The following is a 15,110-nucleotide window of genomic DNA, read 5'->3' as shown; positions in this document are numbered from 1 at the left end:
CTGTGATGTCAGATTGTGGTGGTGGTGTTTCCAAGAAATTTTGTTCTCTTGTCTGAAATGTAGAAATTTAGGGAAGATAAATTTAAGAGTTAAAAACTTCCATCCTGAACTGTAGGGGAAGGAAGAAACTAATATTGTCTGAGGTTTTATTATGTGCTGAGCCCCTTCCCATCCTACTGCATTCCTCATATCAACCCTTCCAAAAAGTATTATCTCCATTTTGCAGATGGGGACTGGGGCTCAGAGAGGTTGGGTAACGAATTCAAGGTCACACAGCTGGTAATTCCTGGAGCCCTGAAGATCCTGGTCATCTAATTCCAAGTCTAACTCTCTCCACTGTCCTGGGACACTGCCTGGGCAGACAGCACTGTGGGTGGGCCAGGATTATGGCCTTGGGTTCAGGCAGATGGGGCCAATTTGGGGCTGAGAAGTTGGTGGCAGAGTTCTCTGGCTCTGGGTTTGAGATTCTTGGAGCCAATACAGTGGGACTGACCACCGCAAGCCTGAGGTTGAGAGTTCTCAAGTTTGAAGGCCTTGTGGGCTGAGCTAAGAGCTGGGGCAAAGGGTAGAGGTTGGGAGTTTGTGGACCAATACCCAATTTTTAGGGTCCCCAGTTCAAAGAGCTCTGGGTCTGAGGGTGCTGGAGTCTTAGGGCTCCAACTCTGGGGTCCAATCTTGAGGGCCCAGCTGTTAGGTTCTTGGGTCTGAAGAGCCAGGTTCACGAGTTCCCCATAAAACCTGAATCTGAGGGGTTTGTTTTAGAAAGTGTCTGGGTCTGCAGGGCACAGACTGAGGGTCACATCCTGAAGCCCCTTTTTTTCTGGGTCTTAGGGTCCTTGGACCTGGGAGGCCTGAGTGGGAAAAGTCCAGTTGTAAAGGTCTCGAGACTGAGAGTCCAGCTTCTGAGGGCCTAATGCGAAAAGCCCATCAGCGAGAGGCTTGGGATCTTTGCGCCTGAGGGTTCCCGACCGCAGGGTTCCTGACCGTAGGGCCCCAGACGCGGTGTTTTCGGCTCTGAGGACCTCTGGAGGTGATGATGGCTTAGGGTGAATTGCCCCGAGATCTGAGGCCCGGTGCTAAGGGTACCGGGCCTGCGGTGCGGCCACGTGGAGGCGCGGGTCCAGGGCAGCGGTGACTGCGACAGTTTGGCGCTAGGAACCCGCGGGAGGCGGCGGGGCAGAGGGTTGCCAGTGTTGACAGCAGCGGCGGAGGGGGAAGATCGGCGCTAGGACCCCGAGGACCCGGCGGGCGGCGGCGGCGCGTGGGGCGGCGCGTGTTGACAGCGGCGGCGGCGGCGGCGGCGGATCCCGGCGGGCGACGGGAGTCGGCGCCTCTGGTTCCTGCGCCTGGTCCCGAGGCGGTGGTGGACGGGCGTTCCGGGATGGCCTTCATGGAGAAGCCGCCGGCCGGCAAGGTCCTGCTGGACGACACGGTGCCGCTGACAGCAGCCATCGAGGCGAGCCAGAGCCTGCAGTCCCACACGGTGCGCGGCCCACCGGGCGGGCGGGCTGGCGGCGCGGGGCGGCCCCGGGCCCTGAGAGGGCTGCGGGCGGCCGGGCGGGGCCCGGGGCAGGGGTCGGCGGCCCAGGCCGAGACGGCTCTGGCGTGGCGTCGTTCCTGGGCCAGGGTCCCCGGGGCCCAAGCGGTCGCTGAAGTCCGGAGGGGTTGAGGGTGGGAAGCGCAGCCCCTTGGGCCAAGGAGTGGGAGGGGCTCGGCGGTGCCCTGGAAAGGGACTCCGAGTTGGGGGAGGTGTTGGATTCCCGGGCCCACGTCGGGCCGACGGAGTAAAGAGACCACTCAGGACCCTCTCATCCGTTTCTGCCCTCCGCCAGCCATCTCCTCCTCTTTGGGGCCAGTTTCCCTCCTTTAGACTGGGGATCTCGGTGGTGGGGTTGAGGGTGTGCCAGGCCAAATGGAAGTGTGACTTTAGAGCCTACTTGTTGGGATAGCTGTGGCCGGGGTCTGCAGCCCCATTTCCAGGTCAGCTGTTTGACCGAGGCACGGGGAGATGGTGAGGGAGGCAGTCTGGGCCCCTGCTGAGGCAGGTGTTTGAAATTGCTCCTTCCCTCCTCTAACTTGCTCTTTAGCAGGCAGTGGTAGCAGTCATTTGAGTTTAAAATCCACTGGAGTAGCATAAAGGAGTAGTAGGTCCTCATAGTAAACACAGGCAGAGTTGATTTCTGTTACATATAGGGTCTTTTATGGGTCTTTAAAACCGTGGTTGTTTTCATTTACCTGTACCTTGTTTTTGAAAAGCACAATATAATTTACAAGTAATAAACCCAGAAACCAGCAAAAAAACAGGAGCTGCCAGCCAGTGGGACTTTGTTTGGGAAATGATGAATGGGGAGAGAGAGATTCCTTAAATTGTAATGTTTTGTTAGGTTCCCACATCAGATTCTGGCTCAGAGGCTTGTTTGTTTACCATTGCAGGGCGTTTGGGGTTCATCGTCTGGAGGCTAAAGCCCCACAATAGCCTTCTGTTTCTCTTTCTGCTCAAGCTGTTCTGGCGACTTCAAAGAGACCTTTTATTCTGTTGTATTAAAGTGGGACTTTTTTTAACCTCAGTTTCCTCTTCCGACAGCCATGCTTTGTAGGGCTTGGATTGTTCAAAGTGTTCATTTCCAGTTAGGAAAATGATCATACATTTTCTTTCATTGTGCATATCTTTAATCCTGTTCTACAGACTTGTGAGAAGGCACCGTATAGGACAGAAAGGAGTGGGGTTGAGTCTTTTAGGCTTATTTGGTACTGAAAGTCCAGAGAGAGAAGCTTGTAAATGCTCACAAACCACTTCTTCCAGAAAGCATTTCATGATGGCCACTGCCCCAAGCCATGTGCTCACCTCCACCTTAACCTTGATCAGTTTATTCTGTATTTACTTCTTTAGTTTACGTCTCCACCAGGCTGCGAGAAGAGCAACACTTTTGTGTTCATTTTTGGGTCCCAGTTCCTGGCGTCTGATAGGATTTCATGTGTTTTTGAATGAATAAGTAAATGAATTATAACCTTACTTCGTCTTTTTTTCTGTTTGTGTAAAATGGTAGTGATAAAAATTGGAGCAACATGACATCTGAGGTTCTGCGTTAAAGGGTGAGTGCTGCAGCAAGGTGGTGAAAGATGTAGTAGGATTCCATTTTTATTGCAGAGATTTTCTTTAAGAAATAAAGTAAAATAATTTAGGGTAGAGAATGGCAGTTCCTATAATGATGACTGAACACAGACAGTGACTCACAGGAGACACATAGAGGCAGATGTGGTGGAGTAAAAAAAATGCAGCATTGTCTTGCATAATTTTTGACTGTTTTGTGTTCTTGTCATTTTAGCTGTAAAATCAAAGAGTGAAAAGTATTGCATCAGCCCTGAACTTTATTGAGAAAATGATATGTGATGCAAACTTTTTGAACTATTAGTGTCATAATGAGTAAGTCCCCTTTAGAACAGGAACTGTTGGAAATTGTTTTGGAAAGTAGTTGCTAAGAGTGGTCTACAGAAGAAAAAGGCATTGTTTTCTGTTGGGAAGGTTGAAGATGGCTTTCTGGCTTGTTAGCTGAAGGAAGATGGTATCCCCAAAGTCAGAGGACCGTCCTCCCTTTCAAATGCCGAATCTCTAGGAAGTTGCTCCTTGGCTGTAGGACAGAAACCTACAGAGAGGGTACATAGTGGACATCCTTTGGGTTGGAAGAGGCAGGACCTTAATATGGGTTTGGGCTGATACTAGTCATGTGATATCATTGGTTGGGCAAGTCACTTAACCTTTTCTGATGTTTAGTTTCGTCATCTGTACATGGCAGTAATAAATGCCTGCCCTGCCTGTCACCCACAGTTGTTACAAAGATCAAATGAAATAATCTTTATGAAGTATTTGTAAAGTGCATTCCTTCCTTCTTCCATCTATTCACTTTATGGCGCCATATATGCAAAGGATTAAACACATTAATGCGTTTTTATTGCAAGTAAGCGCATTTCTGTCCATGGTTGCTTTCATTTATCAAGGTTGTTTAGTCTTGGGAAACAGGATTTATAGCAGGAAATTTTTTGTTACCTATGATTTAGGATTTATGGACATGGGAGGGGAAAATTCTGTGGATTGGAAAACACAGGTGCCAGAAGGATGAAGGGAACACAAGATCACCACCAGAAAGGCATATTGGGATAAGCAGCTGGCGGAAGGTGCAGGTTCGTAGGTGATTCTGTGCCTGAATGTGGTTTGAATGATTTTATTTTGACTTTTATGGAGCCCAAATAATTTAGCTTCAGGAAATAGACCAGGCCTCTGCTGCAAGGAAATGAAGCTTCCATAAAATAAGAAAGGATGGTATTTAGGGATGCTTTCAGTAAGGGGAATGGAGGGTGGGGGGCGTGGAAAGGGAAGGATTTTCCTGACAAAAGGGATTCTGGTAAAAAGCCACACAGGTAAATTGTGGGAAACTTTGGGAGCATTAAGAATGAAGACAAGGAAATATGTAAGTTCTTGACTAAAAGGGAAAACTTTTAAAGTCAGTAGACTGAAGAAAAATGCTTACTTAGCTGAAACAGAAACCAGAGGAAGCTGCCAGTTTTGGAGAAGGTTGTTATCAAATACACATATCTGGTTTTTGCTGGTGACTGTGCTGTAGTGCCATAGCTCTTAATCTCCATTTCCTCCTTTTTAGGAAGGAAAAAGGTTCTCGGAGGTTCATCTGAATCAGGGCCCATTGATTCTGTGTTTGGTGCATTTTGTTCTTGAGAAACAAAAGATAATCTCAGTGGTATTTGAGGCATAACAGAGTATTTTAAAAGTCTGTGGAAAAGATAATATTTCATGTTAAGATCTTTACTGAAAATGGATCTCACCTTGAGCCTTTGATTTTGGAAACTGCATTCCTGCCGTTTGTTTATTCAACAATACTCATTCCTTCACCAGAAATGTACTGAGCACCTAGTTGAGTGCCAGGCGGAAGCTGGAGATCTGGTGGTGAACTCAGCCGCTTCTGCTTTCATGGAGCTTTGTTCTATGGGATTCTGAGATCTTCTGTCTTCCAAGGTGTATACAAGTCAACCAGACTCTTTACCTGTCATAACACAGATACTTTAAAGTTCCTTTTGTGGCTTGGTTTAATGAGCTTCAGCCTCTTCATCAGTCACCTTTTTTAATAGTCTTTTAAACTCTATTCACGTATCACTAGAATACCTGTTCAAATGGGATGCCAAAACAGGAGACGTCGTTGCCTTAGAGATCCTGACGTTTGAAGGCAATCCAGTGCTCAATATCAGAATCCATCTCGGCTTCCTTTGGAGATGCTATTTGGAGATTTCTTTCAAATTCCAATTTATACTGAATATTTTGAAAGTTTTTTTGAAGATGTGTGCCTAGACACGTAGAGACAGGATGATAGTTAACTTGCAGCATTTGCACACATTGTAAGAAGAAAACAGTAGTGGTTTTCTGGGAATCTAATTGCTGGTCTTGCACTTGGTTATATATTTTTCTCTGCTTGTCCTTGAAACCCACGATGGGTGCAGTTGGAAAACTGAGTTGGAAGCTTAGAGACTGGTAATTCGTTAATTTGTAGTCAGTCTCTTCTTCATTCTCTTCCTATTGAAGAAGTCAATTTTTTCACAGCTTCATTTAGGTGCTGAGGACTCAATTCTCCTACATCACCTCTTTCGAGGAGTATCCCACTAGAAAGGTTTCTTGTTGTGGGAATACAAATAAGAAACTGGCTGTAGTTACTAGAAGGAAATGCAGGATTCTGGGGCTAAGGTTTATTTTATGTGAAAAGATAATTTGCTTTGCTCCCCCGGGGGCATAGTGGAAACAGCCACCCATGTGTACACAGCTTCCCTGTGGGTTGTGGTCTTGAGATTGTTCAAAATACAGGTTGTTGATTGGATGCCTAAATGGGTTCATTTGGGGCAAGTTAAACAAACCCTCTGTTCTCCACTGCAGGCAGGTAGTGCTAGCAGTTGCCGGGGCAGCTTCACATGAAATGAAGCTCCTTTCAGTCCCACCCTGAAAAGGGCAGAGCTGGACCCAGACGTTGTTTTAGAACTCAGAAGAGTGCGGGGCGTTGTGGAGGGAGAGCAATAGGCTTTTCCCGTTGTTCTCCCCTGAGCCTGGAAGTCATCGTTGTCCGTGACTTTTTTCATGAGTGACATGCACATGGTTTGGGGAAATTAAGGTGTGCCTCTACTTCAGGGTGATGAAGGGGGCCCCGTTTCTTCAGTTTGAAACTTTTGACTCAGAACTAAGGAACAAGTACTTCACCTTGGGTAAATACTCCGACCTCAGCTGGGGGAAGAGTCTATGCAGGTTGGCCATTTTGTCTCTGGCTGACTTTCTGATCACCAAATTTGAGGTAAATTTGGCCATTTCTGGCTAAACATCAAGATATCACGTGTTTCTTCCTGCTTACTAAAAGAGTACAGTTGAAAGCAAAAGGGAATTCTGCTGTCTTCAAATAATACAGTAGTCACCTTTTGGTGGCTAACAGGTATTTATTAACATAATGTTAGCTTGGGGAATCCATTGCAGAGTAACAGGAGTCTTCCTGGAAAGTTGTTTGTGTAACAGCTTTATATAATTCACATACCGTACAGTTTACCCATTTGTGGTATACAACTCAATGGCTTTTAGTATATTCACAGAATTGTATATCTGTCGCTATACTCAATTTTAGAACATTTTTGTTACCCTGAAAAGAAGCCCCCAACCCCTTAACCCTCACCCTGGAAAGTTTTATAACATTGCAGGATGCTAACCTCGGGATATATTCTGAGTCCTTTAGCTCTTTGGGTCCAGCTCATTTAAGGATCTCGTCAGAGGGACAAATTCTCCATAAACAGTCATACACACGTTTATATGACCTCTCAGAACCTCACTGACCTGAAGCCTGCTCTTGGGCTGTGGATCTTCAGGCTGGAATCACTGGAAAAATCTTGAAAACTGTAAACTTGGAGAGTTACTTATTTCAATTGGTGAGAGATGTGCATCTAAAAAAATGTGCTGCACTACCACATATACCCTTACTTTTTTTTTTTTGCCACGCCCCACGGCTTGTGGGATCTTAGTTCCCTGGCCAGGGAACCCGTGCCCTTGGCAATGAAAGCTTGGAGTCCTAACCATTGGACAGCCAGGAAATTCCTACATACAGCCTACTTTAAGAAAACCCACTGCAGTTGACCCTTGAACTACACGGGGGTTAGGGCACCAGCCCTCCTTGCAGTGGAAAATCTGCATGTGACTTTATAGCCAGCCCTCTGTATTGGAGGACTCAACCAACCACGGGTGGTGTAGTACCGCAGTACATATTTACTGAAAAAAATCCCCGTGTAAGTGGACCTGCACAGTTCAAAGCCCTGTTGTTCAAGGGTCAGCTGTATCTAGAACAGTAGATAAATTATGTCCTGTTAATGTGAAGAGTTGCTCTCAGTCACAGCCTGCCTGGGGCATGTAGGTGTGCATGCCAGGTGACTTAGTAGACAGAGTGCACAGGGGAAGGGCAAAGGGCGCTGTGCTGGAAAGCCCGGGCCTCGGATCTGCCTCTTATCACAGCACTTCTGTTTATGATATCCAGACAAGGCTGCCCACATTTCTTTGACATGGCTCATCAGAAACAGGCCATTTCTCCTCATTAATTGAGCTGAGGCTTTTTTGGGGTGCTGGGAGGAGGGAATGAATGGAGGATTGCTATGGGACAATCCTGAATCAAAAAATGTCTGAGGACTGCCTGGAGATGTGAAAGGGAAGGAGTGTTGTTCATCCACCCTTCCTTTGAGCCTGCCCTTCCCCAGGGGACAAGTGATTTCTTGGCCGGGACTTCAGTCCTGCAGGCTTTGCTCTTTGCAGAAGCAGAGGGGAATGAAACCCGAGGCGGGCCTGCTCACATCAGACCTCTAATGTCAGGGTAAGGGTCTGGCCAGTGCGATGGCACCCACTGACCCAGCAGAGCACAGGGAGTGGCTGAGGGCCCATTGCCATGCTCTGGGCATCTCTGCCTGTGACCAGGTAAATAACCACACTCAATAGCAGCCTTGCGCTCATTTGTCCCATGGGTCCTTCTCGAGCTCCGGTTCTTTCCGGGCAGTGTGGTCAGCTCTAGGGGTGCAGTGGGGAGAGGCCCTGCTCTTGGCGCTCTCAGGCTTTTGAGGGTGGAGAAGTGGGTCTGCACTTGGAGGGCACACCTCTGCCCCTTCCCAGTCCTTAGATGGAAAGGGCCACATGGACCTCTTGTTCTGCCCATGTGGATGCCTTTCTCTTTGAGGTGTTTTTTTTTTTTTTTAACTCTGAAATCCGGCCTTTCATGTCTATGTATTGCTATTTTGATTCAGTTTCAAACCATGTTCCTGCCACATAGATAGTAAGCATTCGGTAAGTATTGTTGAATGCATGAGTTTGTTGAGTGAATGCATTTATTCAAGGCGCAGCTCAGGAAACCCTTCCTGTGGACTGCTACCCACCGTCTTACCTACCAAGCTGAGTGTGATTTCCTTCCTCTGAAATTCCCATTCAGTTTTATTTGTCCGAAAGTTGCAAGCATTTTACACACCGATTATTTCTTATTCCGTTTTCTATTTATACCCTCCCTTTCCAACACACGTGAAACTGTAAATAACTTGAGGAGGGGGCAGTGCCTTAATGATCTTGCTTAATCTCTCCAGCCTCAGTTTCTTCATCTGTGAAGTGGGGATAGTAAGAGGATGCTAGGGCTGCTGTGAGGATTAACTGAGCTCAGACACATAGGGCGTTCTGAACAGAGCTCAGCACACAGATCTCACTGTTCTTGTTGTAGTTTATTACCTCTGTATTTTCTAGAGCACTAGTAACTTTTTAGGCACTAGTACTTTTTAGGTGTTGAATGGAAAAAGGAAAATTATTTATTTAAAAGTATGTCTCACTGTCAACTGTGACTGCTAACAAATAGCAAAAAACCCAGTGACATCTCAAAGAACACTCCCACTGCCCTGTCACCCCTGCTCATTTTCCCCTTTTACCCTGGAGGGACACGCTGTGACAGCCAGGCTCTGAGATATAGCACAGGGTCCCCTGCCTGGCAGCAGAGCTGGCTGTTGGTGTTCAAAGGTGGCAGAAGAGGTGGAAGAGGCAAGTGGGCAGGCCACGGGCTCAGCTGCGGGCCTGGCAGAGGAGCTCCCGTAGGCCAGGCCTGAAGGGAGGAGACCCCTGGCCAGTGCCCATTTCATCTCCTCACATCCCAGCTTTTGTTCATCGCCAAAGGAATCCCAATGTCAGTTCACACCACTTGACCTCTGGCAGTGGAGTGAAAAAATAAAATCACCCTCTGCGTTGTTCTTTTTCCTGCCACTTCCTCTGACAAGTGACCATGCTAATTGACATTTGTGGGGGTAGGGGACAGCTGACATCTTTCAGAACGCTGCTTCCTGAGAAATGCATTTATATTCTATGTGGCCCAGCTGTCTTCCTTTCCCCTAAGAGGAGTGCAGTCAGGCTGTGGGTGTATATCCTGGGCTTGGATGTAGTCTGCTCTATGAATGAAGCACACAGTTTCTGCCGTGTCAGAAAGCCTCTAAGATGTTGGGAACATTAATGAGCATTTATGAAGAGTCTTCTGCGTGCCAAGCACTGTGCTGTGTATTAAAGTAAAAAGATGAATGAAATAGGGAGCTTATATCCTGGTAGAGGTGGCAGACCTCTAAACCAAAGAAGTAAGGTATTAGAAGTGCCAGTCTGGAAGGATTGGGACTTTGGGATTAGTAGATGTAAACTATTATATATAGGATGGATAAACAACAAGGTCCTACTGTATAGCACAGGGAACTATATTTAATATCTTGTGATAAACCATAATGGAAAAGAATATGAAAAAGAATATATATGTGTATGACTGAGTCACTTTGCTGTACAGCAGAAATTAACACAACATTGTAAATCAACTATACTTCAATAAAATTTAAAAAAAAAGAAAGAAGGTGTCAGTCTGCCCTGGAGCAGGGAGGGCAAAGTGGGCGTGGCTCCACCCACGTCCTCCTGGGGGAACTAAGAAAGGCTTAACAGAGCCTTTCAGAGAACTTGTTCTAAATCAGCACTCCCCAGGCCTTTTTTTTTTAAATACATCTTTATTGGAGTATAATTGCTTCACAGTGCTGTGTTAGTTTCTGTTGTCCCAGGCCATTTTAACTGATATATATATATATTTTTTTCATTATTTATTTATTTATTTTGTTGTGGCAGGCAGTCTCCTTAGTTGCAGCAGGTGGGCTCCTTAGTTGTGGCTTGCCAGCTCCTTAGTTGCGGCATGCGAACTCTTAGTTGTGGCATGCATTTGGGATCTAGTCTCCTGACCGGGGATCAAACCCGGGCCCCCTGCATTGGGAGTATGGAGTCTTATCTGCTGCGCCACCAAGGAAATCCCTCCCCAGGCCCTTTTTTTTTTTTTTCCTGTATGCGGGCCTCTCACTGTTGTGGCCTCTCCCGCTGCGGAGCACAGGCTCCGGACACGCAGGCTCAGCAGCCATGGCTCACGGGCCCAGCCACTCCGCGGCATGTGGGATCCTCCCGGACCGGGGCACGAACCCGCGTCCCCCGCATCGGCAGGCGGACCCCCAACCACTGCGCCACCAGGGAAGCCCCCCAGGCCTTTTTTAACTTGCAAACTCTTTTTTTTGCGGTACGCGGGCCTCTCACTTTGTGGCCTCTCCCGTTGCGGAGCACAAGCTCCGGACACGCAGGCTCAGCAGCTATGGCTCACGGGCCCAGCCGCTCCATAGCATGTGGGATCTTCCCAGACCGGGGCACGAACCCGTGTCCCCTGCATCGGCAGGCGGACTCTCAACCACTGTGCCACCAGGGAAGCCCTGCAAACTCTTTTCATAGTAATAATGAATTGTGAAAACCTCCTCTGGAAGTGATTTTAAATTTAAAAAATATTTTATTCAGATTAGAACATTTTTGAAAATTATATTAATGTTTGGGATCAGAATTATACTGGTTTTTGAAATCTTACAGACAGTAAGAATTGTGATAAGGTGAATAAAACTTAAGGCACCGATAAAGGGCTTTTTCAGACAATTTGCAGAATAACCATTTTTATATGATTTGCACTTCCTGTATTTCTCACTAATTTCTCACTAACTCATATTTTGCCATTGGCATTCCTTAAGCCTGCCTTTAGTCATGGTCCATTATGGGTGTAAATGAAAACATATATGACTAAGAACAAAATAATTTTAAAAGCTATGTAATGGTCAAAACCATGATAAACCACCTAAATGCTGAGCACCCTCATCTGATCTCTGTGGTGCCTCCTGTACTTCTTGCATGCACACTTGGAGGCTCTTTGCCTGTTTTGAGTTAAAGGGAGAAAATATTTAAATAATTATTTATTGACAGATTTTTTTTTTAAGTAGAAATAGAAACAGAAGCCTTGTAGCCTTTAACACATAAATTCTGCAACACTTTCCAGAGCCCCTAACTGTTCATCTTGTTCCAAACTCTTACTAATCCACCATAAGGATCTCAGTTTAAAAAAAACTAAAGAATGAGCAGCTATGTTCTCTGAGGTCAGGATGCATTTGCAGGCTGCAGGAGGTCATTAGTTCATTCAGCTGATACTGCTGTGAGTATGCCCCTGTGTTCCTGGCACTATCCTAGGCACTTGGGATGTAGGTCTAAGCAAGATAGACTTGGTCCCTGCCTTCATTTGTTCATTCATCCCACAAGGATTTACTGTGGAGGATTCTGGTGTGGAGTAAAAGATGGAAAAGGGGGACTTCCGTGGTGGCACAGTGGTTGGGAATGTGCCTGCCAATGCAGGGGACATGGGTTCGAGCCCTGGTCCAGGAAGATTCCACACGCCCTGGAGCAACTAAGCCCGTGCGCCGCAACTGCTGAGCCTGTGCTCTAGAGCCTGCAAGCCACAGCTACTGAGCCCGCACCTAGAGCCCACGCTCCGCAACAAGAAAAGCCACTGCAGTGAGAAGCCCGTGCACCACAACAAAGAGTAGCCCCTGGTCACCACAACTAGAGAAAACCCGTGTGCAGCAACGAAGACCCAGTGCAGCCAAAAATAAATAAATTAATTTTAAAAAAAAAAGATGGAAAAGGGAGACTAGAGCCAATTGTGGGGCCCGTTGGATGCCAGGCTAAGGGATCTGAACAGCAGTGAGGTGGCTTGAGCATATATGTGGCAGAAAGTGGTATTTTAGGACGCTTAGTTTGCTGGTGGTGTTCGAGGTTCAGTAAAAAGGGTGAGGGAAGGGGAGAAGAGAGTCCAGAGTGATAACGAAGCAGTGCAGTTAGAAAGGCCACATCTCAGGTCAGTGGCAGAAGGGAGAGAAGGTAGAAACAGAAGGAGGAGCACATTAGAGGAAAAGTCTGCTAGGTAGGGGCCGGGAGGGAAAAAGAGGCACTAGAAATGATTAGAGAAATAGTACAAGGTAAGCAAGGGGTACCTGGTCTTCCCAGGAAGATCATGAGTCTAAGTTTGGTTTTAGATAATACTTGTCATGATAACAGCTAACATTGTTTAAGCACTTATTATATACCCTTCCCTGTGCTAAGTGCTTTACATTACTTATTTGATAAGTTTTGACAAATGTAAATGTAACCACGGTGTAACGTTTTCATCACTCCAAATATTTCCTTGGTCCTCTTTGCAGTCAGTACTTTTCCTCTGATCCCTGGCAACTACTGATCTGCGTTCTCTTACTATTGTTTCACCTTTTCTAGAATGTCATATATAAATGGAATCTTGTAGGATATAGTCTTGTGTCTGGCTCCTTTCACTTAGCATAAAGCTTTGAGCTTCCTCCATGCTGTTGCATGTTTCTTTTTATTGCTGAGTAGTATTCTACTGTATGAATGTACTACAATTTGTTATCCATTCACCAGCTGGAAGACTTTTGGGTTGTTTCCAGGTTGGGGCTGATTATGAATAGAGCTGCTGTGAACATATGAGAAATGAAAGTAGACACACTTTCATTTCTCCTGGGTAAATATCTAGGAATGGAATTGCTTAGTCATATGCTAAGTGAATATTTAACTTTATAAGAAATTGCCAGACTTTTCTAGATTCTCATTTGATTCTCATAACCACTGTGAATTGAGTTTGTTATTTTTCCCATTTTTCCGTTGGAAGAAAGTAAAGTGCCAAGAGGGTACGTAACTTGCCCCAGGCCATAGGACTGGGGGCAGCAGAACGAAGGTTTGTATGATGCTAGTGGACTTTGAATGAAAGAGATACCAGTCGGGAGCCATAGCCAACCTGATCTGTTATTACGGCCACACCAGTATGATGGCTCCACATAGCCTAGGCCTAGCCAAGGACAAGTTAGCGGTCCTTCCCTGAGCCGCAGAACCAGACACGGAGTTGGGGGACTGTTTTCTCGTTCTTCCATTCTGGCTGCTAGGAGTGGAGTTAATTCATTACATATAGTGGAGGCCTTAGGGCAGTGCTGTCCAATGGAAGTATAACGCAAACCATGTGTGTAAATTAAAATTTTCTAGTAGCCCACATTAAAAACGTATAGAGAAACAGGTGGGATTAATGTAAATAATATAGCCTACTTAACCCACTATATCTGAAATACTGTCACTGATTATATGTAATCAATATAAAAATTATTAATGCATTTTACATTCTCTTGGTCATATGAAGCTTTTGAAATCTGGTGTGTATTTTCCAGGATTAGCCTCGTTTCAGGTGCTCAGTAGCCACACACTGCTTGTGGCTACTATACTGGACAGCACAGATGTAGACATTAAAAATGTCCAGAGGCACAGTTACTAAAATGGAAAAAATTCACGTTATAGTAAATGGGGAAAAAGCAAGTTTTAACACTATGCTTAGTATGCTTGCATTTTCATAAGTATCTGTTTATATCTGCAAATAAGTAGTCTATAATGGTACTGTAGCCACTGGACTACTTAAATTTGATAAAATTTAAAATTCAGTTCCTAAGTCACACAGGCCACATGTGCATAGTGGCTGCCATATTGGACCTCACAGCCTTAGGTCATTATTTTCTTCAAACCGTTGACCTGATTGGGGAAGGCTGAGCTAGAGAGTAGAACCTTTCAGTCTGCATCCAGCGGGGCTTTGTGACCATTGAGATCCAGAGCCGCCGTGGTTTTTAACAGTAAAGCACAGGAAAGAGGTTCACTGTTCATTGTGCAGCTGTTGTTAGAGGTTAATAGGAACGTAGTGTAGAAACAGCACGGCCTAGTCAAAGACCCTGTTCTGGTTTGGTGCAACTGCCATTCAGATGGCTGAGTACTCTGTAAATCTGTGTCCACTTTAGGCATGTTCATATAAAAATGCTTCTTTCTGCTTCTTCAAAACCTAGTGTTCATAGTGGGGCTTGTTTAAAATAGTTTTCTTACTTGTACACAGTCTCTGTGCAGTGCCCAGGTAACATCCAGCCCAGATGTACGTAGACAACAGTCTGTGTACATGTAGTAGGAGGTTAGGTTGCAAAATGCAGCGCACTGAAGTCAGGAGACTGGGCTGGGAGGCGCTGTGCGAGCCCCATATTAACTCAGATCACCCAGGCCCGGGTTCTCCTTACTTTGCCTCCACTCTCTCCCAGCCTCTTCCTGACTTGATGGACTGGTTCTGCCTGTTCAGCCAACCTCAGTTCCTCAGAATGAGAGGGTAGATGGTGAGAAAGCGTTCTGCCCAAGGCCATAGAACCGAGGAACTGCTCTGCCCCTGGGTCAGTCAGGCTTGGGGTGGACTCTGTTCTCAGCACTTACTAGCTAAGTGTCCTTGTTCAGGGCATCTACCCTCTCTGAGCCTTGGGATTCTTATAAAAGAGGAATAGTGATATCTACCTCCACACATTGCTGGAAGATGGAATAAGCTGAGGAACAGAAGGCGTAGAGTAAGTGCTCCATAAACAGCAATTATTACCTTCAGCTCTGAAGAGATAAATGGCAGCATGGTGTGAATAGTCACGTATGTGGTTAGTTATAAACTGGAACTCGTGTCTCAGGAAAGAGCACAGTGACATTTTTAGGCCAGGTAGAATAGATTTATGTGTAGGCAGCTCTCCATTATCCTTAGAGATGGTGGCCAGTTCTACTATAAATTATTGAAACCAGTAGGGACTCCCCTAGCTTGACTTCAACTTATAGTTTCAAGCTTTTTTCC

General features: G+C 46.0%; 1 protein-coding gene across 11 annotated transcripts in view; it reads left to right on the top strand.

Annotated features, from left to right (window-relative positions):
* The first annotated feature begins 1,110 nt into the window (after positions 1-1,110).
* The window catches only part of PXK (PX domain containing serine/threonine kinase like), a 75,556-nt gene continuing 61,556 nt past the window's right edge, over positions 1,111-15,110 (top strand). For 2 of the 11 annotated variants that reach the window (XM_049715357.1, XM_033424692.2), the window contains exon 1: positions 1,125-1,483. In XM_049715357.1, coding sequence (XP_049571314.1) covers positions 1,382-1,483 — 102 coding nt within the window. In that variant the 5' untranslated portion in view covers positions 1,125-1,381. Of the gene's footprint in view, positions 1,484-4,157; positions 4,180-14,822; positions 14,842-15,110 lie in introns of those variants that run through there. The other 9 variants (XM_012532385.3, XM_012532384.3, XM_033424696.2 and 6 more) reach the window with 8 other exon arrangements.

Source organism: Orcinus orca, chromosome 10, assembly GCF_937001465.1.
Source record: "Orcinus orca chromosome 10, mOrcOrc1.1, whole genome shotgun sequence".
Lineage (NCBI taxonomy): Eukaryota > Metazoa > Chordata > Mammalia > Artiodactyla > Delphinidae > Orcinus > Orcinus orca.
The sequence above is the reverse complement of the archived record's forward strand: the minus strand, read 5'-3'. Positions and strand labels throughout refer to the sequence as shown.